The sequence below is a fragment of the Fusarium redolens genome (genome assembly GCF_020744475.1).
Source record: "Fusarium redolens strain MPI-CAGE-AT-0023 chromosome Unknown BKA55scaffold_16, whole genome shotgun sequence".
In the NCBI taxonomy this organism is placed as follows: domain Eukaryota; kingdom Fungi; phylum Ascomycota; class Sordariomycetes; order Hypocreales; family Nectriaceae; genus Fusarium; species Fusarium redolens.
Window position 1 is genome coordinate 507,773 of NW_025763679.1, and position 23,984 is coordinate 531,756.

Genomic DNA, 23,984 nt, shown 5'->3' on the forward strand with positions numbered 1-23,984 from the left:
ATAATGACGGCTTTCGTTGCTTGTCAGGTGCTGGCACTGCCGCAAAGATGATCGCGACGCCCTCTGCACTGGCAAACATCTCGTGCCTCTTGCACAGCGACTTGAGCAATGAATCACCTGAACAAGCGTTTGGCGCCGCAGAAATATGCAACCTTCAAACGAGCAAACACCAGAGGTACGGGTGACTGCCGTGTGCTTTGGCCTGCCCGCATCGCCTTTGCGTTTGCACTCGCACTTACTTTGGCAATAGCGTTTGTTCTATGACCCTCTAATGTCTAATTCTTCAAACCTTCCGCTCTCCTCTCGCCGCGTGTGAAGCGATCGAATGTTTGTTTCCAGATCTCCTCGCATCCACGACCGATATTGCCTGGTGCGCAAGCCCTCCAAGCGACGAAAGATCACAGCGAAGGCTCGAGATCAAGCTGTTCAGGAATGCAGCCATGCCGAAATCTCAAACGAAGAAACTGCCTCCCGCCAAGGGCCTTGATGCTTCAAAGTCAAACGTAAAAGTAGGAGCACCAGCCCCGTACGAGTTTAGCGGCCGTGACTCAATCAACATCAGCTCGTTCGACCTTGCGCAAGTTCAGGAATCACTGGAGCACTCCGATGTGCCTTCGATGCGACCGCAGCTGAAGTCGCCCAGACGTTGTTCCCGTGAACTGAACCACCCCATGCACTGGCAGCTCCAGCAGCATGAATTCTTGATCTGGCGCCACAAGGCTTTACGGTCATCTGGTAAGACCGCGCGGAACTCTTCTCAATGTCAACTAACACCTCCAGTATCTCCTCACCCCTCCACCTTGCCTGCCCTCGAACCAACTTCGAAAGCTCCTGAAACTCTCCCGCTCGATGAATCAACCAGCAATTTACATCCCCCTTCTCCCGGCGAAAGCTCGACGGCATCTACGAAACCCCCGCTCCCGAAAATCCGTGTATCTCCTCCCGACGAAACTTCCAAAACCCCACGTCAACCGCACCCTTCGATCGAGAACCCCGCCTATCCGTGGGAAGAAGAAGAGCTTCGAGCTCTGGAGGAGCTGCGAAATGAACAACGGCGCTTGCATGAAGAAACCCTCGATGCGATGAGGGAAATGGCCTACTGGTCTTTCAGAGCGCAACGTGCTGCAAATCGAGTCAAGAAAACAATGTATGAACTTGGGAGCTACATGGGTGAAATTCGGTCTGAGCAGGAGGAAGGTCAAGGCCATCATGGGAATAAATGTAATGTCGCGCCTCCATCTGCGACGAAGTGAGTACGTCGAAAGATGGATCATAGAGATGAAAAGGCTCGGCCTGGAGAGTCACAACAGATCTTGATACAGAAGTATATCAGTATAATCCAGTTAATCGTAATTATCCCTTATGCGACTAGAATTCTACCTGGTGAAGTTCTATTTGACTGCAAGGCTAGGAACATCGTGCTCTGTGGCTACGGAGTATGAACTATAAAATGTCTACCTCAGAAAAAGCTAACAGTTGAGAGAAAGTTTACACAACGCTCGAAGGATATCTATGATGCCTTTAATTTTTAGCTTATCTGTATGTCGATTTAAATTAAAACCAATTGAATATAGTTTACAGCTAGATCACGCTTTTGTAGCATCACGCTGTCGCATTATGAGGTTGCTATAGGGTGAGAAACAGCTGCCCACGGTTTGGATCTAATGCATCCAATAACGGACTCTCACAGAAGCTTGGAAATGTCTTTTTTTTTTGGCTGTGCAACCGCGTCATATCAATTATCGTTCAATTACAGAGCAACTTCTACCTTGTTTTTATGTTTGCGCGTTGGTGGGCACCTCTTGCACTGTAGCCTGTCGCGCCTCGAGCAACGCGCTTTGTCCAGCATCAACACCAACACAAAACTGGACCAAGGCAGCCAAGACAGCTTCCGCGCAACCGCAATAATTACCCGACAGATAACAAAATGCAAGATACGCATCTGCAAGTTGGTGATGCCGAGATCATCTTCATGTGATGTCTGCCCCGCAATGCTGGCTGAAGTACCCGGAGTGATCAAACGCTGGCATTCGGTCATTATACCTCTTTGAGAACGCGCTGCTCTACACAGCAAACAAGAGCGTTGGGAGTGATCTCTGGGCACTACAAGATTGACATGCGATTCTTCTGCATTTGTCTCTATCGAGAAATGGCTTTGCGCAGCCTGATTTGACGTAGCAACAGCTCATTTGTCGCGATATTTTGTTTGTGCGACATGCAGCATCCACTCTATTGCCAAACACCTGCAGCGAGCAAACGGGCAGCGCGTATGCCCAATCGATGCCGCAATTGCTGGCACGACAAACCGACATACAAAAGCAATGGCCTCTGACTATCGGGATGTTTTCCCTGAATGTGGGAAGAGAAGTTTACGTGGTGAGGTGCGAAGAAAGAGACGCGACTGCCTTCACAATTAGGTCCAGGTAACTTGAATCGCACGAAGCACCACAGGATATCCAGCAGCTTGTCCTACGTTTGTTGCTTTACCGCCTGGACCGGAGCTTGATCCGGCACCGCGCATGTACAGTACGTATGTCTCAGGTCAACTCAATACATGTGCCTGTATGTGACACCAATGTAGATGGTGTTGACATTTGCCATCAGTACTGTGGTTGAGAGGTCGGTCGCGGTCTGTGTGTGATAACTGGTCACAGCAACACGACGCTGAGGATCCGGTACCCGTCATTACAGTCAAATGCGACATGGATAACCAACAGAGGGTTACACTTGTTTGCCAGCCGAGATGGTACACAAGCCGTTATTCACAATTGCTCTGAGGCCCCCAAAGCCACGCGGGAGATAACGCGGGGAGTCCCCTGTCGCGTACCTGGAGATCTGAGATCAACAAGACCCTGTAAGCTTCACCAAGTCCAACAAATCGAGAAGCAATCGGTTTTCTGTTGCTTTTATTCCTTGTTCTTTTTGTGAGTTCGAACCAATTCCCTGCTCCCTCTCAGTTCCGATATGCGCACATAGAGAGCATTGTAAATTTACAGCCGCGTCGCAGCAACCGGCCGTCAAACGGATACCGTCCCGAGCCCACAACGCATCCTTTCTTGCGCAGACTAGAGTAGCTTCCCGATCGCAAACATCATACGAATGGTCTGGGCGCGATGATGCATACAAGATGGGGAGACAGGGGAAATGAGAGTGAGAGGAGTCAGCACGGCGTTTGTTGTTCTTGGAAGCCTTAGCTCAGGGTCAACAGCCTTTCCCTACCATCATTGTAAATACACGCTCGCGACTTCGCCTTCTGTCTTATGCCCCTCGAACGTTCTTCACCAAGTTAAAGTCATTAGTCAGTTACAATGGAAAGCGTTTCCAATGTCCCCGAGAATTCGTCGCGACCGGAGAACATACCTGCATCGTCCCGACCAATATATCAACCGTCGAATAGTCAAGCTGGTAGTAGCTCTAGAGAAAGCGAAAGCGATAGATTGATTAATCAGCTCGCTGCGACACTTGGATATTCCCCAGTTAATGGTATGTTGAGCCTGGGTGTCCCCCATTGACCATGGAGATGAATGGGACGACCTTCAAGAGTTACTTACTCACTTTTAACCCTAGAAAGACGCTCTCGCTCGGGTTCTGCGCCGGAACGGCACCAGAGTTCTGGCTCTCGTGAGCATTCCCTTATGCCTAGTGCGCGGAGGGGCGCGACGCCATCACCCCCGCCAGCCCAGTGTGACAGTAAGTACTGCGATCATACTCCCGATAACACTACATCTGCTTCCTTTTCTCAGGATACGCCTGCCGCTCATAAAAACATAATATGCTGACGGTTCGGAATAACAGATCAAGCTTGGCGGCTCGTTGGCGGTCAGCCTGCGACTGGTCGTCTCCTCATCCATGCTGCGACCAGGGAGATCGAACGTCGACGAGAGCTGCAGCCAAACCCGACGTATATATCGGGAGAATGGTTCCCGGTTGAGAAGCTCCTAGGGTGGAAGATGTACGATGGGGACTGTGGTGATCAGAGTGAGATGGGCGGATGGTAGCCCTGATACCTGGGAGCCTGAGGAGATCATACACCCTAGACGAGGTCACCGATATTGCACTGGCTCAATGGGTTGAATTTGTTACAGGTCTCAATATTCTCGGTTGAGAGGCTGGAAACTACAGAACTATGTAATTATCATTTACTCGTCGATGGAACTCTCGACCTCTCCTCGGCTTGCATTTGGGCTGTTGGTTATTTGATGCGTGGTCGGTTTGAGACGGTTGAACGGTGGAGTTGTTACTTAATGTTATGGGGGTGCTTCAAGGCGTACCGCTTCTTCGGTCGCACCACATATTACACTTTCTTACCGTTTGCGAAAAATACAAAAATAGTCGCAAGCGAACAATCAATTGGCAAGTCATTGGTCTCTCCATCGTAAAACCCCGTATCTTCATGGATCTGCTGTCCATTCCTAGGGCGGATGTTGCAATTTCCGAGTGATCGACAACTACCGGGGCCCGCTAACCCCCCTGTAAATGCTTCAAAATAAGTCAAGTCCCCTGTTTCTTTGCAGAAATCGATGGAGACGAATGTCCTGATGCCCAGTGTAATGACTCGTCAGCGCCTAACGGTCGAAGATTATGCTTATTGAACGTTTCACCACCTAGCGCGATGCTCCTAAGACTTGGCTTTTGCTTCACTCCATCTTTATGATGAGTTACATGTAGTTTTTGTTATCTTGCATTAAACATGTTCATGTGGCTGCCGCGTGGGGGACTGGCATCTGTTTCCTTTTCCCTACTGAGATGTCTTTGCATTCTTGCTCGCCTCGCTGACCTGCAGCCACAACCGTTACGGCAATAAGCAAGATGATCACCGCGGACCTAGGAAGCAGGAAACCCGGGCCGTTCCTTGTCAATTCTCCCTGGCGTGAAACCTAGCACGAGCGTTGGAAGGCTTCGCAGCCGTTTCGCTATCAACGGTCCCTTTTAGAAAAGCCTTTCTCCTCATTCGCGGGCCCCCGGCATTTGCGTCGCACTTTTCTGCGGAGATCATGGACGATCTGTGAAGAAATTACCGCAGAAAAGGCATCCCTGCCTGCAGGAAAACGTACCCTTGATCCCCGCTTACTTCGGCTCTTGTGATGCAGACCAGAGTTTTGCCGCGCTCGTACTTCGTCTTATAGGCTTGAACAAACAAGGTTGAAGCATTAGACTATCCTCCAGAGTCCAAATGGAGCATTCTACGCCGTTGGAATACACCGTTGACGTTGCAACCCTTGACTGACTCGCAGCGATGCGAGAGTCAAAGGTCCCTGTGTCTGACCCACGCACGTGCCGCCTTGTCTTGAAGATAGCCAACAAATGTTTCACTGCAGAAGCTTACGCAGCATGTGAGGATACTCATTGGGACTTGGTGGTTTGTTGCGCAGATCGTTCATATATAGAGCTTCCCCTCATCTCTCCTCTTCTCGCTGTATCGTACTGTTTCTAGCCGCTGTATCTGCCATCATGGGCCTCCTCGTGCTTCCAGCTGTGGTTCTAACCGCACTCATCGTGTACTACGTTCTCTTCCCCAAGAAGAAGACTGGACTTGACCTCCCTCCTGGTCCCAAACCTCTTCCGATTGTCGGTAACGTCTTTGATCTTCCGCCGGCTGGCACGGCTGAGTATAAGCATTGGGCCAAGTTCAAGGATCTATATGGGCCTATCAGCTCTATCAATGTCCTCGGAACTCCTCTCGTTGTTCTGAATGACCGAGAGGCTCTTCATGACTTACTAGAGAAGCGGTCGACCAAGACCTCGTCTCGACCTTGGTCACCGTTCGCAAGTGAGCTCTGCGGTTACAGCGTATTTCTTCCTGTTATTCCCTATGGAAACAAGTTTCGGTATTTCCGTAAACTGGTGCACCAGCAGATGGGCACCAAGTTGATCTGTTCCGAATTTCGCGACACTCAGGACCTGGAGTCACTTCGGTTCCTTGTAAGAACGATTGAGAGACCCGAGGAGTTCCAGAAGCATATCAAGACGTAAGTTCGGCCAATAACAGTACAGCGAGCCTGTTCCGGGGAAGCATCGGCTAACCACCCTCATAATAGTGAAGCCAGCGCTATCATTTTGCGTATCATTTACGGATACAACATCGAGCCCAAGAAAGTCGACCCTCTTGTCAACCTGATCGAGAAAATGATGATCAATTTCTCCGACGCCTTTGTCCCTCTATCTTGGGCCGTCGACATCGTCCCCAGCCTCGCCCGCCTCCCAGATTGGTTCCCCGGAACCTCATTCAAGAAGACTGCCAGAGAGTGGCGCAACACCACCGACCAAGCATTGAACACCCCCTACAACTTTGTCATGGATCAGATGGCTAGCGGAACAAATCGACCGTCTTATGTTTCTCAGCTCATGAGCAGCAAGTCATTCAAGAACGATAATGGTACCGGCGAGCCTACGAAGGAGGATATTGAAGCTGTCAAAGCTACTGCGACTATCATGTACGGTGGCGGTGCTGATACTACCGTCTCGACTATTAGCAGCTTCGTTCTTGCTATGATTGCTTTCCCCGAGGTTCAGAAGAAGGCTCAGGCTGAGATCGACAGCGTCACTGGAGGCGAGAGACTGCCAACCTTTGAGGACCAGGACCGCATGCCTTACATCAACGCCCTGTGCAAGGAGGCTCTCCGATGGATGCCTGTCGTTCCCACCACTACAACTCACGTTACTGAGGAAGAGATTGAATACCGAGGATACCGCATTCCCAAGGGCACATACCTCATCCCCTCAACATGGTGGATTCTCCACGACCCCGAAATCTACGCCAACCCCGATGCCTTCGACCCTGAGCGCTTCATCGCGCCCCGAGATGAGCCTGACCCCAGTGACTTCGCTTTCGGCTACGGTCGAAGAATCTGCCCTGGTCGATACTTGGCTGAGGATAGTATCTTCATGACTGTCGCTCGACTGTTGGCGGTCTTTGATATGCGTAAGGCTGTTGATGAGAACGGAAAGGAGATTGATGTTGTGATTGATGGTACACCTGGTCTGATCAGCCACCCTGTTCAGTATGCTTACAGCATTACACCAAGAAGCGCTAAGCATGTTGAGATGGTTCGGGCTGCGGAGAGGGTTCATCCTTGGGAGGAGAGTGACTCTAGTCTTTTGAAGAAGGATTCTCCCGTTTGAGTTTACATAGCGAATGACAAGAAAAATTGAACTCGATGAAACGATGACCATGGACTGCATCTGCCCGTCGGGCTAACAAATTGCGTACTGTTGAATTGTGTCCGACTTGCTTGTTGGGCCCAAGGCTGCGATTCGGCGAGGCTGAGTCAGGGATATCGTGGATCAGTGCCTACGACAAGGCACTGCGGTGACCTAAGCTTCAACGAAAGCTCATTAGACAGTCCGGAGGCTATGTCTTAACCTGGTCCTGAGTTTCCGAGTGAATGAGAGAGTCACCAGAACGCCTTAGAACTCAGCATCAGTGGCTGTACACTCACAACATCACCACGGCTGAGTGTCGATAGAATGGGATAAGTGCACGAGAGAGTCCCGGCAATTTCCAGCTGACTATCCAATCTACCAAGTCATACATCACAACAAGAACGTCTCAATCTACAACAACACTCACATCACCAACAAACACAACTGCCAAACTTTCACCAACTTCATCATGTGTCACACCATTACAAAAGTGGCTTGTTGCAAGACATGCAAGACACCGCGCGATAAAAAGACATTCAAGCCCACCGTGGACAAGACACCTTGTAAAGATGTCGAAGACGGTAATGACTGCAAAGGAGAAACCTCCGAGACCGTGGACGACCCTGTCAATAATTGTGACGCTTGTGATTCATCATCAAGCGACGACGGCGGGTCATACAACTACGGGGCAACTCCTGTCAAGAATCCTCCCAAGTAGTGGAATTTATCCTATTGGGCGGTACATCTTTCGGAGGACGAGGGTATTGCAGCAGATCGCTCTGAACTACGGAGGGTAGAAGGATGAAGATGCAACTTAGACATCTGGAACATTAATAAATTTGTGTTCCCACTACTTGGCCCCCTTTATTGCTTACATCTGTCAAGTATGATGCCCTCAGTGAACAGTGACGAGTGACATGCAATCAACCTCTCAATTTATCCGGTACCGTAACATTTTTCTGAACAGATATCTGGAAATTTCCGAAATTCACTTTTCTACAACTTCACTGTTTAAACCCAGCCAGGGGAAACCTTGTTGCCTTGTCTAAAGATGTGAACACTGATGTTTGAAATGGCGTATGATTGTGACACATCCCCATGTTCTGCTTGTACATTAAAATAACTATTAACTGCTAGCTCTCCAAGTAAAGTTCATGATATCACTGCTACCGAAAAGTCTTGTCCGTCGATCACGGCTTGACAAAGCGATACTTGATGTACGGAATCCAACCCTTGGGCATATCAACCTTCTGAGCAGTGAAAGTACAGGGGCTGAAGACAGGCCAGGTGTGATCCTTCGAGAACCCAGCTTCCGTGAATGTCTTCGTTACTTCCTTTACGCAAGGATACTTGAACTCAAGATTGTACGAGCGATCATATGAAGCCGCTCCATATTCGACCACCATCTTGTTACCTCGGAGAGGAAACTTGAGGAAGTCGTTGTCGAAAGCATCAATCGCGTTGATGAGGGTAGTGAGAGAACCTTGAAGTTCCTTCTTCAGGTGACCCTGGATCTGGGTGAACCCATCACGAACCTTGCGTGAAGCCGCAGTCTTGGAGAGCTCCGCGTTGTTCTTCCAGTTCTGCGTAAGCTGAGCGTTGATCTTCTTCAATGCATCACGAGATCTTGACTCATGCTTGGTGAGGAGGATGAGAGGAGTAAGATTCCTCTTGATGTCGTTGGCATACATGCTGATGTCAGATGTGACAGTACCGTAGCCATGCATGATGCCGCGAAGCGTATCAAACCTTCCATCGTCCATAATATCAACGAGGTTGTTGGGGATAAGATACTCTGGACTAAGATCGTAGGCGGCCTGGATGTTGCCCAGGAAGTTGTAATAGATGAACTTGCGCTTCTCGTCGGCAGAGTTAGCAGCAGCGATGATGTTGTTAAGATCCTTGACGGCTTTGAGGGCGCCCGACACTGTGACAGTTAGCGATGAAAGCTTACGCAGAGCGGAATAATGACCGACCATTGTTGAGGTATGTGGAAGCAGTCTTGCCAGAGCAGGCGTTCTTCTGACAAACACTCTTCTTTATAGAGTCGACCTTGGTTGAAACAGTCTTGACGCGTGTTTGGACAGTGGTTGCTGCATTCTTGATAGCCATGATTCGGTTCTTGTAGGGTGTCGCAAAGGTCTTTTCCCAGTCGGCGAGCATCTTTGACATTTGGCCGTTCTTGATCTCAGTGCCCTTTGGAATCCACTCAAGAAACCATTCCATGACGGAATCGAGTTTCTCTCCGTAGCACCCATCTGCATCGCATTTGCTGAGGCGCTCGACAAGATCGAAGTAACTCTTTGTGTTGATCTGTAGCCTGGTCAGTGAACAGTTCAAGTTGAGGCGAGGGATGGATGACAACGTACCTCTGCTGCTTTCTGTACTACCCAACCATCCTTGTTAGCAAGTTGGTTGGCAAGAACGGTGTTCTTGTTGTTCTGGTACTTGAAGCCGCGATTGGCGAATTCCTGTTTCAGGCTTTAGCATCAGATGAAACGGTGATGGAGGAAGACCAACCTCTTCAGCGCTGTTCGCAGTAGCCAGCGCAATCCATTTGGCTCCCTTGAGCTTGCCGTCCACCCATACGGCGCGCTCCGTTTTGACTTCCTTGATAGCTCGGGGCGCCTCTCTGCAGTACGCTGTATAGCCGCCGATGAAGTCATCGTTGCCCATAGCATCTCCGATAAGGTCGCAAATGTTCCGGTTGTTGGTCAGAATTTGAACGCCACAGGGGCTGGTGTCGAAGCATGTTGTGATGGGCTCTGAGCCGTAGGGGATCTGGAAGTACTCCTCGCAGCCGTAGGTCCCTTCGGTGGATTTGCAGATAGCGTCGAGATTTTGACCAGGTCCAGCTAGGACCCTAGGCAAAAGTGCCGAGGCAAGGAACGGGAGGGATTGATAGCTACGCATTATTGATGGCAATCAAGAAAGTCGTTTTGATCTCAGAAACACAGGCGAACGATGATCGGAATTTTGGTGGGAAATGAACAGTTAAAATGACGACCCCCTGGCTTGGTAGCGCATGATGCATTTTCAGCTCTAAACACCAACTTTGATTAGTGACATTCAGCCCTGGCGGTCTAACACGCCGCCACAACTACTAATTCATTCCACCTTACGGAATTAGACACTTGTGATCACCATGACAGGGTTATTGATTTGTTGACAGTCTCTGTTTAAGCGAAGCTACTTTTTAACCTTATTTATCCACGCCACGAGACCGGTCCAGGCTGGCGGTTTTAGCGCTATTGCTCTGGTGTCTCGGTTGTTCAGTATCCCTTACGTGCAAGACTAGCCCAATAGAGATTCTGCCTTGCCAGATCAGGGATATTCCTGTTTTTCTTGTCGGGATGGTGGTGTCCACACGCTGAAAAGTAGACCGCCCGGTCCAGCTGAATTCATGTTGAATGTGAGAATGACTGTCTCTTTGGTCCGGAAAGAGCTTCACCCGAAAATGAGAAGTGAAAGGATGAAAGCTCTAGACTGGAATAGGGGACCGCCAAGTTTGGAGGGGGGTATCCTAAGGGCCACCATAGAATTGGATAATCTTTGTCATGACTTGATCCTCAGCCCTACGGAGGGCAGCTCTGCATGCGTGTTTTCAACTACGCCGAGCTCTCGTACAAGATGCTTGTTGGTGAAGCTTTCTCGATGCCACAGTTGTTCTCGGACGCCTATGAGCACTTCAGGTCTATGTAGGAGGAATGACTTTTGTATTCACACTGCACTGAATATTCAGATTTGGCCACAGCCTATAGGAACGCTCAAACTTTAGGATTGGCAAACCAAAGGAATAGGCAACCATTGCTTTGAAGGGAGAAGGCTGGATAGTGGATATGGAATTAATGTAGATTAGTTCCGTTGCTATTATAGAATGAAATCAGAACCGAGATCCCTCCTACAAGTATGTTTTACCAACATCCAAAGCACCGTATATATCCCCAGCTAAAGTCCTTGACTCCTCTCGAATGCTTCCAGTCTCTTAGCCGCTGCCGACGTTGACATAGCACAAGACCCATCCAAACTGAACAGGATTGAACAGGCTAATATGAGCAGGCGTCTTCTTCGTAAAAGCAGCGCTCCCAGGCTGGGTGCCAAGGTTGTCCTTGTACATCTGACAAGTCACCTTGCCGGGATCGATCTTCTCGCCGTCGGGGAGAAGGAACTGAACGCCGCGGAGCTCAAGATCGGTGATTTGGTAGTCGATATGCGTGAGCTTGCCGAAAGGAACGTCGAAGAACTTGTGAGTGTTCTGGTCTCGGTTGAAAGCGTAGACACTGGCTGTTGCGAAGCTTTTGGTCTTGGGAGCTGCTGTTGCGGTAGATGAGAGGGTTGCGACCGCGGTGGTGAGGATGGTGGTGAAGTGCATGATGGCGATGGGGCTGGTAGATTGAAGAGTTGATAGAAGATTGAGAATGTGTATTGTATTGAGAGATCTTAAATAGATTTTTGATTGAGTTGATTGTGGTGTTGTCTTTGGCAGGTCAGGCTTCTTATATAGACTTGGATAATATTGAGTCTCGTCAGTCCTCGTATGTCCCTCCCTATTTTTAGGTAAGTAAGCTTCCTACAGTTTAATACGGACCAACCTCTTCGCGTCAGCTCTGTATCCTGCGGATCATTTAACACGGCGTAGGCAGTGTTTCAAGCCGTAATGAAGGATAGTCAGCACTTGTTTTCAACACAGTACCTCGAATTACTTTCCCGTATTTGATGTTATGTCTCCCTGGTCACAATCCACATTTCTGAGGCTGAGTGACTTCATGCACGTCGATCCTCTTCGCCAATGGTGTAATAAAAACGTATCTGCGCCAATGGAAACGGGGCAGTCAGCAATGGTACCTCGTGTCCTGGTCGATCGTATGTCAGATCTGAGTCGCTCGTCAGCCCAACTCATCCAAGTAACGTAGCTCACTTTTCGCTGGAGAAATGGCCGAGAGTGCTTTGAGTCAATGGGAGTGTCATGTACTTTCATTTATACGAGCTTCAGAGCATACGGATGTTATGGACAGACATTGTCGGAGATATAGCACCACGTATTACCTATCAGATGATCTGTCGCAGCTCTGGTGAGCAATGTCCCCAAGCATCGAAAACCACTCATTTGACAGCAGAGGCAGAGGAAAATCGAATAATAGTACTTAATCTACTGTACCGTCTCTTCAATGAGCTGCACAACCCAATAACATTGCTCTTCCTTGCTGACATATCCCTGTTTTCAATACGCTGCCCGCTCATGAATTCCGCCACAGGGCATTTACAGGTACGTTCGGTCCCGGTGAGATTAAATGCAAGTACATTCAGTACGGGGGCGGTGCCAAAATGGAATACTCCATCACGAACAAGAACACCCCAAGATTTATGAATGGTTGTGAGAAACAGAAGACTTTTAAAAGAAAATGGCGGCCACGAAGGCCACTTAAAAACACTCTTGATAAGCTAAATGACTTTCAGTACACTCACTACTAACAGTCATGACAACATTGTCATATTGGTGTGATCTTTGACATTCCAAAACTGGGGGAAATTTTCAAAAACTGTGCGTAGTAATAGAAGAGGAAAAGTAAATACTTGACCCACTTCTACGTATCCATAGGGAGAAGAAAGGAAGGCAAAGCAGAATAGACAAATATTTACCAAAACTTAATTCCTGAACTTGTACTGAGTGAGTGAGTAAAGTTTGATCATGTTTACTCCTTACCTGGGAGTTATCTGCGGGGGCCAATCGGCCATCTCTTAGAGATTCCTGTTTGGTACAAGCGTTGTAAAGACAATCTGATCGTCTCTTTGACTGGACGGGCTCCCGCGGCACACATCAAGATGCTCCACTTCTCCCAACTTGGGCTTGACAAGACAGACGTCAAGAATGGGTATATAGGTGCAACATTTCCCTTCCTGAGACTTTATTCTTTTGTTCTTAATAATAACTGAAAAATGGCGGTCCTCTCTCCTGTTCTTCTTGCTGGAGCAGCTGCTCTCGTTTTCATCGGCGTTTTGATCGTCCGTCTGCGTTCACCTTTAGCTTCACTCCCAGGACCTCGCCTAGGTCTTCTGACACCTTGGTACCTGCGATACTATGAACTTCGCGGCAAAAGAACGGAGTTTGTTCATGAGATGCATCAGGAGTACGGGAATGCAGTCCGTGTGGCCCCAAATGAGGTTGTCTTCTCGTCACTGGACGCGATGAAGGAGATATACCTGTCCAAAGGCAGTGGCTTTGACAAAACAAGTTTCTACAACCTCTTCTCTCAGTTTGGACTCAGGTAAGTCGGTCCTTCACGTCACTATAGTATATTGAACTAACATAGAGAAGAACGATGTTCTCAAGCTTGCAGAAAGGCCCAGTAAGTCTCGAACTACCTTTAGAGCCAGCAAATCGTTAACCATCTCGTACAGCACAGCCAGAGACGACGGGTAATCGCCGACCGTTACGCAAACACCAACGTCAACCGCGAAGCTTCTTTACATGGTATACAAGAGAGATCCCAAAACTTTATCGCCCGTTGCAAAGCTTCTCCAAAGCAGGAGCTTGACGTTTATGTACGGGCCTCTAATCTTTTCTGCGCTACCAAGCTAACAACGAGCAGATGTTCCTCCATTGCTACGCGTTCGACTGTGTCACGCATCACCTGTTCCATCCTCATGGTAGCGAGTCGATTCTTCAGGCTGCAGATGAAGAGACACTCCATGAGGCGGTGTTTGACAACAGTCTTGTTAGTAAGTATCATGGATTACCTTGGAGAGTACAGTACTGAGACGAACGATAACAGGACGACTCTTAAACTACTACCACCCTACTCTTGGCAGCGTTGCAGACCAGTTGGGCTTGTTCGGAAAGTCGCGCGGCATTCCTAAAGCTACAGAACTTGTGCTCAACGGTGTGAAAAAGGGCGGTGCCGCTGATTTTACACTGGTGAGTCGCATGCAGGAAGAGAAGTTCGGCATGGGTACTTTTGATATCGCATCCGAATGTATGGATCACATGCTCGCCGGGATTGAAACCACTGGTGATGCACTGTGCTTTCTGATGTGGCAAATCTCCCAGGAAGGTTATACCTTCATCCAGGAGCGTCTTGGAGACGAGCTTAGAGCCAACCCCGATGTCCCTGTCGATCAACTTGAATACCTCGAAGCAGTCGTCAAAGAAGGTCTTAGAGTCTTCCCTTCGATCCCCATGAGTTTACCGAGGTGCGTTCCCGAAGGCGGCGCAACTGTTGATGGCCACTGGCTTCCTGGAGGTACTATCGTGAGCTGTCAGCCATACTCAATGCATCGAATGGACGAAGAGGTATTTCCCCGCCCGGACAGCTTTGAGCCGCAGAGGTGGCTGGACGAGAAAGGCTCAGCTGAGCGAAACCGACTGTTCTTTGCGTTCTCTAATGGAGGTCGCGCATGTATCGGAAGACAGTGAGTAAGCGAGCCCCAAGTTGAGGATACTGGCTAATCATTCACCAGTCTTGCTATCATCGAGATGAAGACGCTTCTCCGTGACATATATTCGCGATATAGAACGAGCCCCGCTGACGGTATGGCTTTTGATATGAGTATGGATGATCAGATTTTTACATCTCGACCGAAAGACCAGAAGTGTATTTTGAAGTTTATCGAGTGGGAGTGAGGTCGCGGATTTTGAAAATGGGAAGATTCTTGAAGATTGCCATGTTCATAGAATCATGTCTGGAGAGGCTTGGAGACATGATGCATGTATCGATATCAAGTTGATCGAGATTTGAGCGTTGGCGAGGAAGGATACTCCCGAGAACGAGCAATTAGACAATGACGTACAGCTCAGCATGATGATAAATCTCAGTACTTCTCCCATAAAAGAATGAGACGACTAGCTACCCAGAGAACGTTGGTTAAGGACCTCAGGAGGACTAACCTCGTTCTGGCGTTAGTGTAACCCTGCGGGGATTTCCACCAAGCCAGGTCGCCAAAGCCACTCGCCGAACTGTCACCAGCTCATCTCAATCGACCGCGAACATAGCAATGAGCGCTCCAGTTTCAGAAACCCGCAAATTGTTACCAAAGAAAACAAGATCTCGAGAGGGATGCGTACGATGTCGCCAACGACGGCAAAAGTGCGATGAGAGCAGGCCTTTCTGCGATAGATGCGTTGAGGCGGGGAGCATCTGCAAATATGAGGTTGCGCTGAGTTGGGGCGGAAGGTCGTTCGCGAAATCTACCTTCGGAAAATGTCTTCATGGTATTCAAAGAACAGGTACGTTCAATGGCCCAGAGGCTTTGATGAGCACCAATTAATACTGAATTAGGCAACACCTCAACAGACAATGGCTTCGTCTACTGCACGATTCATCCCCCGTCGCCTAGGTCCAGGACATCGCGGAGGATCTCAGCAACGCGGTCAGATGCCAACCATGAAACAATGCTACAGCGCTCGACAGAAAACCATGTGCCGGAAAACCTGCCGAATACATTGGATGGGAATCGCAGCACCACCAAAAACACCTTGATGTTGGAAAGCGATTGCATTCCTGAGGTATCTCCAAGGGCTCACCCACAAGATAGTCTAACCAGTCCTCTGCGCCCTTTCGAGTCGCTTATTCCGCGACCTCAACATCAGATATCCATTCTTCCTCCCATGGCTCAATACCTCTTCCAATTCTACCTCTCCGAAACGATGAGACTCACAGTCCCAAGCAGCTATGCCAAAACAGAGATTTGCCGATTCCTCGTCCCGATGTCGCTCCAAGAGCCCAGCTTACTCTACGCCGTGATGGCGTTCGCCGCTGTTCATCTCGATGCCATCGGTATGCTGCCTGGAAACTCGCAGCGACTTATAGACAGCCTTCATTGGGCGAGCATCAATCATCTTCGAAGATTGTTGGAAGATACTGACTCTACGTCACAAGCCGTGGCGTTGGCGACCACGAGAACACTATGCCAGGCTCAGATTTATGGTGGAACATCATTATGGCGCATCCATCTTGATGGTGCGCGCGCTATCCTCCAGACATCTCAAACAGGCAAACAAGTGATGAGCAGGCCTCATATACCTGCAAACACCGGCTTCTTGGATAGTTGGTTCCATAATGCGGAAGCACTAGCTTCCTTGAGTCCAACCGGGCTGCTCAGCGGCCAGCTTCTTGTCCACGGCGAAGCTGACTCTGGAGTGTCTTTTGACATTTACGGTGGTGTCATGTCTGATCTGCCTGCATTATTCAAGGAAGTCGGAACTCTCCTGGGACAGAAACACATGCGCACCCCTGAACTCGAACTCGAAACGGAGAATCTTGTTCAGCAGATACATGTACGGCTCTCTCGCGACAAAGCTGAGAATATGATTATCAGATCAGAGATGCTTTCGTTTCTTTCAGCAAAAGATATCCAAAACTACGCACTCAGCAACGCTGGCTTTCTCTATATGGCACTCTTGCACCTGTACTGTAGCATGAGATCTCTGCCTCCTTTCGCTGCCGAAGTCCGCTTCTGTGTCGCTCAAATCATTCAGTGCGCTCATAGAACGTCTCGTGAGTCTGGACTCTCGCCGAGAGTACTGTTAGTCTCACCCCTATTCACCGCCGGGCTTTATGCTATCGGAGCTGCACGAGATCAGATCAGGCTCGAGCTCGCAGACATTGGAAGGTGGATGAAGACTCCTCATTTATTCAAGACGTTGGAGTTATTGGAAAGAGTTTGGGTTCAGCACCCTGATGACTCGACGCGTACTTGGGAGACGATTGAAGGTATCAACGTCGACTTTCTTCCTTACTAGGTCTCAGCTACTTGAGGAAGGCCATAGAGTTTCTTCTCCCCCGAAGGAGATAGCAGAGGCATACCTGCTACTGTGATGAATACAGACTAGTCCATCACAGAGCTATTACTAGACTCTCTCAGTTTCAACGACGTTGAGTTCAACGCTTGACTTTCCAACAGTCTCTCCGATACCTGGGTCTTGCACTTTATAACCTCGGAACTTCCTGGCCGGGAGTCTCTCATTGAACTACACAGCATGGTGAGTAATCTTGCCTTGAACTTTGGATCGACTTCAAATTGCGTACCATAGCGTCAATCTCTTCCAAGGTTCGTCCCTTCACTTCAGGCAGGTAGAAGTACACCCAAACAGCGCTAATGATGCACGAAGGGAACCAGATATAGCCATATCTTGGCCCCCAGTTCAACGCGACGGGGTTAATGAAGTACGGGGCGGTGAATGTGATCAGCCATGCGCCGAGGAATCCAGCTGCTGCGGCAAGGCCGAAGGTATAGCTTCGAAGGCGTTGTGAAGGGATCTCCCCGGCAACTAGCCATGAATATGGAGCAATCATGCCCTGGGTGAAAAGGTTAGCCAGGCAGTCTCTCATATAAGCATAGGAACACTCACATTGAACGCCATCATGTAGAAGCATGAAAGTGCAACCAGTACCTGGCCGGTGACAATCGCACCCGGGTTGTGATCATAGACAATCGCGATGATCAATTGGAAGAAACCAGCGGTTATGAGGCCACAAAGGAGGAGTACTCGTCGCCTTCCATACCGTACAACGATACAAACATTGGCGATGATAGCAAGCATACCTGCCATGCTAAGGACGTTGCTCATTGCAAACGGGTCTTGAACTTCGGCCATCGCGAAGAAGTAGGCCTTGTAAGCTTCATAAAGGTCAGTTACATATCTCATGGGCGACAAAGGGGATAGTTACCAATGATAAACATTGACCCAGTGGCAGCTTGGAGGCACACAGCACATATGGAGATCATAGTTCGCCGTCTGTCGATCGGATTATTGAACATATCCAAGATGCCGACACTCTTGGACAATGCACGCTCGTTGTCTATGGCTTGGCGAATATCTGCGATCTCCGCCTCGGTATCTGCGCCTTCTGGCCTGAGCCACTTAAGAGACTTGAGACCATCTTCGTAGCGTCCTTGAAGCACAAGCCATCTTGGTGACTCCGGAATGAAAGGCAAACCAACGAATATGATAGCCGGAACTATGTATATCATTCCGAGGGGGATGAGATATGCAGAGCGATCAGGGCGTTTCGCCGTTGTCCAGTCGATTATGGTACCGATGAGGGTGCCCTACAAACCACGAGTCAGTATCGATATGCACTTCATGCTGTTAGATAAGAGCACTGACAAAGGTTGTGCACAGATGAAACACAGTCAAGAACAAACCACGATATTTTGCCGGACTACTTTCTTGGATGTAGAGTTGGGAGAAGGTCATGAAGTAGCCGTTAGCCAACCCGATAAGAAGCCGGCCGACGTACAGTGGCCCAATATGGCTCGTGGTCATCATGATGATGTTCGATACGGCGCAGAGAACGCAAGCCATTCGAAGACACATCTTCCTTCCAAGTTTTGCGGCGACGAACCCCGCGAGGCTGGAGCTTATGAAAGCACCCATCGTCATCAGGGACGAGATAAGTTGCTGTCGAGTGGTGTCGATGTTCCATCCGATGGCGACTTCTGGATCTCGGTAGCCATAGATCTGATCAAGAGAGCAGTAGTCAGTACAGTGCTCGGGTGCTCGTCAAACAGCAGGGAATGCAGATGCCCACTTTGAGAAACCCAGGCATGGCTTGTAGTCCACCGATCAGCCCAAAGTCAAGACCATATTGGAAAGGAGAAAGAACAATGATGCCGCATGCTATGAAACATCGCCAGTGGGCGCGGATAGTATCCTGCGATGGGTCTGCCATAATGAAGGGCCAGATGAAGTGATAACGATCAGATGAATCGAGCAGTCAACCGCGCTGGACATCATGTTTCTGCGGCTACCGTTTCCTTTCATACTGGAGCTCAACTGGAGAGACTTGGTCAATCATCTCGCATGCGTTCATCTAGACACAAAAACATCGAAACCTCTTATCACTAGCTATGTCGATGAGGGTTGGCACTTAACCGAGGTGCGGGGTGCATGATAGGTTCCACTTAGAGTTGCAGATCAAGTGAGAGTTACATCTGCTCATCTGCCTGAAAGTGGGAATGATTGTTGTATCTTTGGGGCATCGGGGTGTTTCATCCGGCGGAAAGTCGCCTCCTTGTGCTGATATCGGCGGTATAGATCCGATGGGAGGAGTTGTCAAACTAAACCCGAAGCTACAAAGTTATGGACTAGAGCTGCCTTGCATCAACTTTAACCAACAACATGTGAAGCCTAATGAGATTGCCAAGTACTTCCCCCGCAATCTGAGAGTCATGCTGAAATTTTAGTCTCGTCTTGCATGAGTTTTCAGCTTAGACTGAGGGCCTCTGAACATCGCGACTTGCTGTCCTGCTAATTCCCGAGCCAAATGCCGGGACCAGGGTAACATTTTCCCCCTCATCATCCAGACTGGTACTGATTGTCACAACATTTCCTGACAAAGCGATGACATGTCAGTCACGTTCTGATACACATCCGCAGCTTGCAGGGCGTGCGTTGCTTTGCATAGTTCATAACCAATGGGGCCACATACCTGGCTGCTAGCGTACAGGTATTGAGGGGATGTCAAGTGCGTTACATGATCCGAATAAAGAGATGATAGCAGCTTGTTCTAGCCACCCAAGGAAACAACTTCTTTTGGTAGTTACGGCCTTATAATCCGAGCATCAGATCTGACTGTTCCGCATGGAGAATAGAGGCTGTCTTGCAAAGGACAATGGCTCCAGTGGACTGGACGTCATCGGTAGCGAGTGGAATACACTGATGAAAGAGTTATAGTCATTGCCGTAAAGGGTTTTAGCGAGTTTGTGACACTAGCATGACCAACCAACTCTTGGCTGCCGAAGGATCTTGGTTGCAGATCAATAAGGGCGGGGAACAAGACGAGGACAGCTACCTCGGCTTACCAGGGCGATGGTTTCCGCTCCCCTTTATGGTCACATAAGTGATATGTTACATCAAACCCCAGGTAAAAGGCTGTGAAAGTGTCAGAACCACCTGTTCAGTCTTGTAAAAGTTATGGCACCTCACACATCGGGTATCAAGGTCATCATCGTTGGGGCCGGCTTCGGTGGCTTGACTGCCGCTATTGAATGCCACCGGCAAGGTCACGACGTTGAGATTTATGAGTCCTTTCCTGAGCTCAAAGTTCTTGGAGACATCATATCATTTGGTGCAAATGCCGGGAGGATCTTTCATCGCTGGACTGACGGAGAGATTGTAGCCCGCTTACGCCCGTTGTGCATTGACATCCAAGAATATGGCTTCAGAATTCACAAATGGGACACAGGGGAGGTCGTATATCATCAGAAACGGCCCCCTCCCAATCCTGAAGCTCCAGTGTTGAACGGCCATAGAGGCGAGTTGCATGAGATTATCTTCAATTATGCGCGCGATGAGCTGGGTATTCCAATCCATCTGGGCCAACGAGTTTCTGAGTATTTCGAGGACAATACACAAGCTGGTATCATATTGAAGACTGGAGAAAAGGTATCTTACATATTTCTCATAGAATACGGACCTTTTATTGACTTTTGTTCCAGATTACCGGCGACGTGGTGATAGGTGCTGATGGAGTGAGGTCAAAGGCAAGAGAGCTTGTTCTAGGATATGTCGACAAGCCCAAGAGCAGTGGATACGCTGTTTGGAGAGCGTGGTAAGATCGGAGTCTTGGATGGTGACTGTAAATCATTTGCTAACAAGTATAAGGTTCTCAAACAAAGACATGATCCAAGACCCCCGTACAAAAGAGTTCTGCGAGAATGGCGATACCTTCAACGGCTGGATCGGACAAGATGTGCACTTCTTGTTCTCGACCTTGAAAGGGGGTAAGGATTGCTGCTGGGTACTGACACATAAAGATGACCACGATATAGATGAGTCGTGGTCTTTTCCTGGTAAGATAGAAGAGGTGCTAGAGCTTCTGAAGGATTGGGATCCGACATGTCGAGCAATCGTTGAGAAGACGCCGTCAGTCGTTGATTGGAAACTTGTATATCGCGATCCATTACCGACTTGGATCAGTAATAAAGGTCGAATCGCGCTTCTTGGTGATGCCGCTCATCCCTTTCTCCCGACAAGCGCCCAAGGTGCCACTCAAGCAATGGAAGATGGCGTTACTATTGCTGTCTGCTTGAAGCGCGCGGGCAAGGGCAACATCCCTGGTGCACTTAAGGCTCACCAAGGTCTGAGGTAGGATTTCCAGCATGCAACTTGTACATTTCTTCAGCAAAACTAACCTGATGATAAGATATGAGCGCGTGAAAGCGGTTCAGAAGACGGGAGAGTCAACAAGAGATCTTTGGCACAAAACAGATTGGGATAAATTGAAGGAGAATCCTAGCAGTATCGGATTCCCACGCGAGGATTGGATTCACCAATTTGATGCTGAGCGGTATGCAGAAGAGAATTTTGAGAGTGCTCTCAAGACTCCAAAGGTGAATGAGGTCAAGGACAACGTGTTGGTCGACGAAGCCCCTGTAATGGCACAAGTAGCGGGTTAGAATTGTATCACTGTTTCTGCTTATCCTAACTCTATTTATTTTCCGTCATCAAATTTACAGTCAGCGTTTTATGGTGTTGACCTGATGCGGGCCTCCATCGTCAAAGTCTCCAGGGTAGGCTGTCGGTGCCTGTCCTAGTTGTCAAACACGCGTCATAGACTTCGGCAGTTGGTCACTTACTCATGCTGGATAATCTGCCCCTGTCAATGAAATAACCGTGCCTTACTCATGAATCGTGCGATCGTCACATAAACGTAGGTTCCCGTTGGTCTTGAAACTTCGGCAGAAATCCGAGAACCTTCTAGCGTCTTTCTATGAGATGGCTTTAACGTTATATTGAAGCCATACCTCGGTAAAGAGTTTCTATTCCAAGCACCATCGCCGTGAACTAAACCGAAATTGTGGTCTGAAAGTGGAACATGACGGCATTAACTGGGCCTTGGGAGCGAAGTTCGTGGCAATCGTGGCAATGATGGAACAAAACCACAAAAGTCATGACATCACAAGTCTTCCGATTTCTAATATTTGCGGAAGTTTATAAACATTGAGATTGTCCCTGGTTTGTAGGTAGTGAGTTGAATATCAAATTCAGATAATATTATATGAAAATGGCACCAAGACGATTCTCTACTGAAACTGCAGACGCAAGCCCTTTGGGCCAGCCTCTCAAATTCGAGTTCAGCGGTAAGACTGCCAAGAACCGATTTATGAAGGCTGCAATGACAGAACGACTCTCGACATGGGATCCCAAAGTCCTTGAGAAACGAGGCGTTCCTACACCAGAACTCATCAACGTCTACCGACGATGGGGCGAGGGAGATTTCGGCGTCATCCTGACTGGAAACGTCATGATTGAATATGATCAACTTGAGGCTGCTGGAAATCCTATCGTACCTCGAGATGCACCTGTGTCTGGCGAACGTTTTGAAGCGTTCAAGGAACTAGCGACTGTTAGCAAAAAGCATGGCAGTTTGATCGTTGCGCAGGTCAGCCACCCCGGACGTCAGGTTGCTGATCATATTCAGAAGAACCCCATTTCTCCTAGTGATGTGCAACTGGAGGGTGAGGTGATGGGCATGCACTTTGCCAAGCCCAAGCCCATGGATGAGCAAGACTTTAAGAATGTTATTGAGGGCTTTGCTCATGCTGCCGAGTTCCTGTACAAGGCTGGTTATGACGGCATCCAATTGCATGGTGCACAGTAAGTAGACCTAGTCTCAGTGCTTTGGATATGATACTAACACAGAGAAGCGGCTATCTCTTGGCCCAATTCCTTTCACCTACAACGAACAAGAGGACAGACAAGTACGGTGGTTCCATCGAGAACCGATCTCGCATCATCTTTGAGATTGCCGATGCCATCCGCGCCCGTGTCCCCGACAAGTCTTTCAGTCTTTCCATCAAGGTCAACAGCGTCGAGTTTCAAGAAGGCGGTTTCTCTACCGACGACTGCAAGGTTCTTTGCAAGCAACTCGAACAACATGGCTTTGACTTCGTTGAGCTTTCTGGAGGAACTTACCAGAGCCTTGCCTTCTCCCACCGACGAGAGAGTTCGAAGAAGCGAGAGGCTTTCTTCCTCGAGTTTGCCGGAAAGATCATTCCCGAGCTTACCAAGACCAAGGCTTACGTCACTGGTGGTTTAAGGACTGTCAAGGCTATGAATGAGGCTCTCAAGACGGTTCATGGTATTGGCTTGGCACGACCTGTTACCAATGAGTTCGACTTGCCGGCCAAGATTCTCAAGGGTGAGGCCAATAGCGCAATCGACACCTTGCTTGATGAGCAGAACTTTGGTATCACCAACGTTGCTGCTGGTACACAGTAAGTCTACACAAAAGCTCGGATATTAATGAACATGAGACTAATTGACTTTTAGAATCCGACTGGTTGGTAAGGATAAGCACCCTCTTGACTTGAGTCGCGAGGATCACAAGCGAATCTTCGAAGAATCTATGCAGAAATGGGGTGAGGGGATGGCGCATAATGATGACCAGTCCAAATATGGATACGTTGATATTGAAGGAGTCAAGTTGGAGCCATTTGGCCAGACTTATGCGGCGGCGTGATTGACCATAGCTAATTAGATCTAGTACATAATATACCATAATCTTCTGTTTACAACAGGCTCACTTTATAATATGACCGTTGTAAAACTCCACCGGATTGCCTGACGGTAGCATTTCAAATTTCCAATTTTGTTTGAGCCAGGATGCCACGGAGATGAGTGGCTGCCTTGAAGAACATGCATATTAGCTGATTCAAACATAGCCCAAGGGACGCACATGGATGCAACGAAACAGGTTAGAAAGGCGTCAGAATCACGACGATGACTTCAGCACCACTGTAGTTGAAAATACAAAGGAGAGCTTGAAAAAGGCCTCATCATAGGCTCATTTCATTAGTCGGCTGTGCTGCATGGTAAGGCATTATGCGCAAGTGCC

The 23,984-nt window shown here is 48.8% G+C and overlaps 10 protein-coding genes across 10 annotated transcripts; 7 read left to right on the forward strand and 3 right to left on the reverse strand.

The window, feature by feature from the left end:
- Window positions 1–145: 145 nt before the first annotated feature.
- BKA55DRAFT_597414 (uncharacterized protein) lies at window positions 146–1,442 on the forward strand (the record flags this gene model as incomplete). The annotated part of the gene is made up of 4 exons (XM_046196070.1): window positions 146–175; window positions 319–370; window positions 439–1,249; window positions 1,334–1,442. 4 exons carry the CDS (start codon window positions 146–148, stop codon window positions 1,440–1,442), a joined length of 1,002 nt encoding a protein of 333 aa, XP_046045025.1.
- Window positions 1,443–2,849: 1,407 nt separating this feature from the next.
- BKA55DRAFT_132194 (uncharacterized protein) lies at window positions 2,850–4,124 on the forward strand. The gene is made up of 3 exons (XM_046184841.1): window positions 2,850–3,483; window positions 3,568–3,690; window positions 3,796–4,124. Exons 1-3 carry the CDS (start codon window positions 3,309–3,311, stop codon window positions 3,996–3,998), a joined length of 501 nt encoding a protein of 166 aa, XP_046045026.1. The 5' UTR covers window positions 2,850–3,308; the 3' UTR covers window positions 3,999–4,124.
- Window positions 4,125–5,451: 1,327 nt separating this feature from the next.
- Window positions 5,452–7,122, forward strand: BKA55DRAFT_543538 (cytochrome P450; the record flags this gene model as incomplete). The annotated part of the gene is made up of 2 exons (XM_046190607.1): window positions 5,452–5,969; window positions 6,039–7,122. 2 exons carry the CDS (start codon window positions 5,452–5,454, stop codon window positions 7,120–7,122), a joined length of 1,602 nt encoding a protein of 533 aa, XP_046045027.1.
- A 967-nt stretch (window positions 7,123–8,089) lies between these two features.
- On the reverse strand, window positions 8,090–10,113 carry BKA55DRAFT_132328 (uncharacterized protein). Its single transcript, XM_046184842.1, has 4 exons — window positions 9,664–10,113; window positions 9,513–9,614; window positions 9,120–9,456; window positions 8,090–9,070 (listed from the first exon to the last, which is right to left on the reverse strand). Exons 1-4 carry the CDS (start codon window positions 10,054–10,056, stop codon window positions 8,334–8,336), a joined length of 1,569 nt encoding a protein of 522 aa, XP_046045028.1. The 5' UTR covers window positions 10,057–10,113; the 3' UTR covers window positions 8,090–8,333.
- Window positions 10,114–11,040: 927 nt separating this feature from the next.
- On the reverse strand, window positions 11,041–11,594 carry BKA55DRAFT_578731 (uncharacterized protein). The gene has a single exon (XM_046193755.1). It carries the CDS (start codon window positions 11,513–11,515, stop codon window positions 11,129–11,131), a length of 387 nt encoding a protein of 128 aa, XP_046045029.1. The 5' UTR covers window positions 11,516–11,594; the 3' UTR covers window positions 11,041–11,128.
- Window positions 11,595–12,999: 1,405 nt separating this feature from the next.
- On the forward strand, window positions 13,000–14,989 carry BKA55DRAFT_578733 (cytochrome P450). Its single transcript, XM_046193756.1, has 6 exons — window positions 13,000–13,409; window positions 13,460–13,490; window positions 13,543–13,686; window positions 13,734–13,863; window positions 13,917–14,553; window positions 14,602–14,989. The coding sequence occupies exons 1-6, from the start codon at window positions 13,081–13,083 to the stop codon at window positions 14,762–14,764; spliced, it is 1,434 nt and encodes a 477-aa protein (XP_046045030.1). The 5' UTR covers window positions 13,000–13,080; the 3' UTR covers window positions 14,765–14,989.
- A 146-nt stretch (window positions 14,990–15,135) lies between these two features.
- Window positions 15,136–16,882, forward strand: BKA55DRAFT_597419 (fungal-specific transcription factor domain-containing protein; the record flags this gene model as incomplete). Its single annotated transcript, XM_046196071.1, has 2 exons — window positions 15,136–15,367; window positions 15,420–16,882. The coding sequence occupies 2 exons, from the start codon at window positions 15,136–15,138 to the stop codon at window positions 16,880–16,882; spliced, it is 1,695 nt and encodes a 564-aa protein (XP_046045031.1).
- Window positions 16,883–16,936: 54 nt separating this feature from the next.
- BKA55DRAFT_132370 (general substrate transporter) lies at window positions 16,937–18,958 on the reverse strand. The gene is made up of 6 exons (XM_046184843.1): window positions 18,675–18,958; window positions 18,251–18,604; window positions 17,811–18,192; window positions 17,492–17,760; window positions 17,169–17,438; window positions 16,937–17,110 (listed from the first exon to the last, which is right to left on the reverse strand). The coding sequence occupies exons 1-6, from the start codon at window positions 18,813–18,815 to the stop codon at window positions 16,991–16,993; spliced, it is 1,536 nt and encodes a 511-aa protein (XP_046045032.1). The 5' UTR covers window positions 18,816–18,958; the 3' UTR covers window positions 16,937–16,990.
- A 1,101-nt stretch (window positions 18,959–20,059) lies between these two features.
- Window positions 20,060–21,543, forward strand: BKA55DRAFT_521216 (uncharacterized protein; the record flags this gene model as incomplete). Its single annotated transcript, XM_046188495.1, has 4 exons — window positions 20,060–20,530; window positions 20,584–20,696; window positions 20,750–21,232; window positions 21,291–21,543. The coding sequence occupies 4 exons, from the start codon at window positions 20,060–20,062 to the stop codon at window positions 21,541–21,543; spliced, it is 1,320 nt and encodes a 439-aa protein (XP_046045033.1).
- A 608-nt stretch (window positions 21,544–22,151) lies between these two features.
- Window positions 22,152–23,609, forward strand: BKA55DRAFT_597422 (uncharacterized protein; the record flags this gene model as incomplete). Its single annotated transcript, XM_046196072.1, has 3 exons — window positions 22,152–22,744; window positions 22,840–23,364; window positions 23,420–23,609. 3 exons carry the CDS (start codon window positions 22,152–22,154, stop codon window positions 23,607–23,609), a joined length of 1,308 nt encoding a protein of 435 aa, XP_046045034.1.
- Window positions 23,610–23,984: the final 375 nt, after the last annotated feature.

What these genes read in the sequence shown, in the direction of transcription:
- BKA55DRAFT_132328 (XM_046184842.1), bottom strand. Translation starts at nt 10,056, where the DNA reads ATGCGTAGCTATCAATCCCTCCCGTTCCTTGCCTCGGCACTTTTGCCT. An exon ending in CTGCGAACAGCGCTGAAGAG is followed by an intron (nt 9,615 to 9,663) that starts GTTGGTCTTCCT and finishes AGCCTGAAACAG; the next exon opens with GAATTCGCCAATCGCGGCTT. An exon ending in TAGTACAGAAAGCAGCAGAG is followed by an intron (nt 9,457 to 9,512) that starts GTACGTTGTCAT and finishes ACCAGGCTACAG; the next exon opens with ATCAACACAAAGAGTTACTT.
- BKA55DRAFT_132194 (XM_046184841.1), top strand. Translation starts at nt 3,309, where the DNA reads ATGGAAAGCGTTTCCAATGTCCCCGAGAATTCGTCGCGACCGGAGAAC. An exon ending in TGGATATTCCCCAGTTAATG is followed by an intron (nt 3,484 to 3,567) that starts GTATGTTGAGCC and finishes TTTTAACCCTAG; the next exon opens with AAAGACGCTCTCGCTCGGGT. An exon ending in CCCGCCAGCCCAGTGTGACA is followed by an intron (nt 3,691 to 3,795) that starts GTAAGTACTGCG and finishes TCGGAATAACAG; the next exon opens with ATCAAGCTTGGCGGCTCGTT.
- BKA55DRAFT_132370 (XM_046184843.1), bottom strand. Translation starts at nt 18,815, where the DNA reads ATGGCAGACCCATCGCAGGATACTATCCGCGCCCACTGGCGATGTTTC. An exon ending in TGGGTCAATGTTTATCATTG is followed by an intron (nt 17,761 to 17,810) that starts GTAACTATCCCC and finishes ACCTTTATGAAG; the next exon opens with CTTACAAGGCCTACTTCTTC. An exon ending in TGGAAGAGATTGACGCTATG is followed by an intron (nt 17,111 to 17,168) that starts GTACGCAATTTG and finishes CATGCTGTGTAG; the next exon opens with TTCAATGAGAGACTCCCGGC.
- BKA55DRAFT_578733 (XM_046193756.1), top strand. Translation starts at nt 13,081, where the DNA reads ATGGCGGTCCTCTCTCCTGTTCTTCTTGCTGGAGCAGCTGCTCTCGTT. An exon ending in CAAGCTTGCAGAAAGGCCCA is followed by an intron (nt 13,491 to 13,542) that starts GTAAGTCTCGAA and finishes CATCTCGTACAG; the next exon opens with CACAGCCAGAGACGACGGGT. An exon ending in AGCAGGAGCTTGACGTTTAT is followed by an intron (nt 13,687 to 13,733) that starts GTACGGGCCTCT and finishes AACAACGAGCAG; the next exon opens with ATGTTCCTCCATTGCTACGC.
- BKA55DRAFT_578731 (XM_046193755.1), bottom strand. Translation starts at nt 11,515, where the DNA reads ATGCACTTCACCACCATCCTCACCACCGCGGTCGCAACCCTCTCATCT.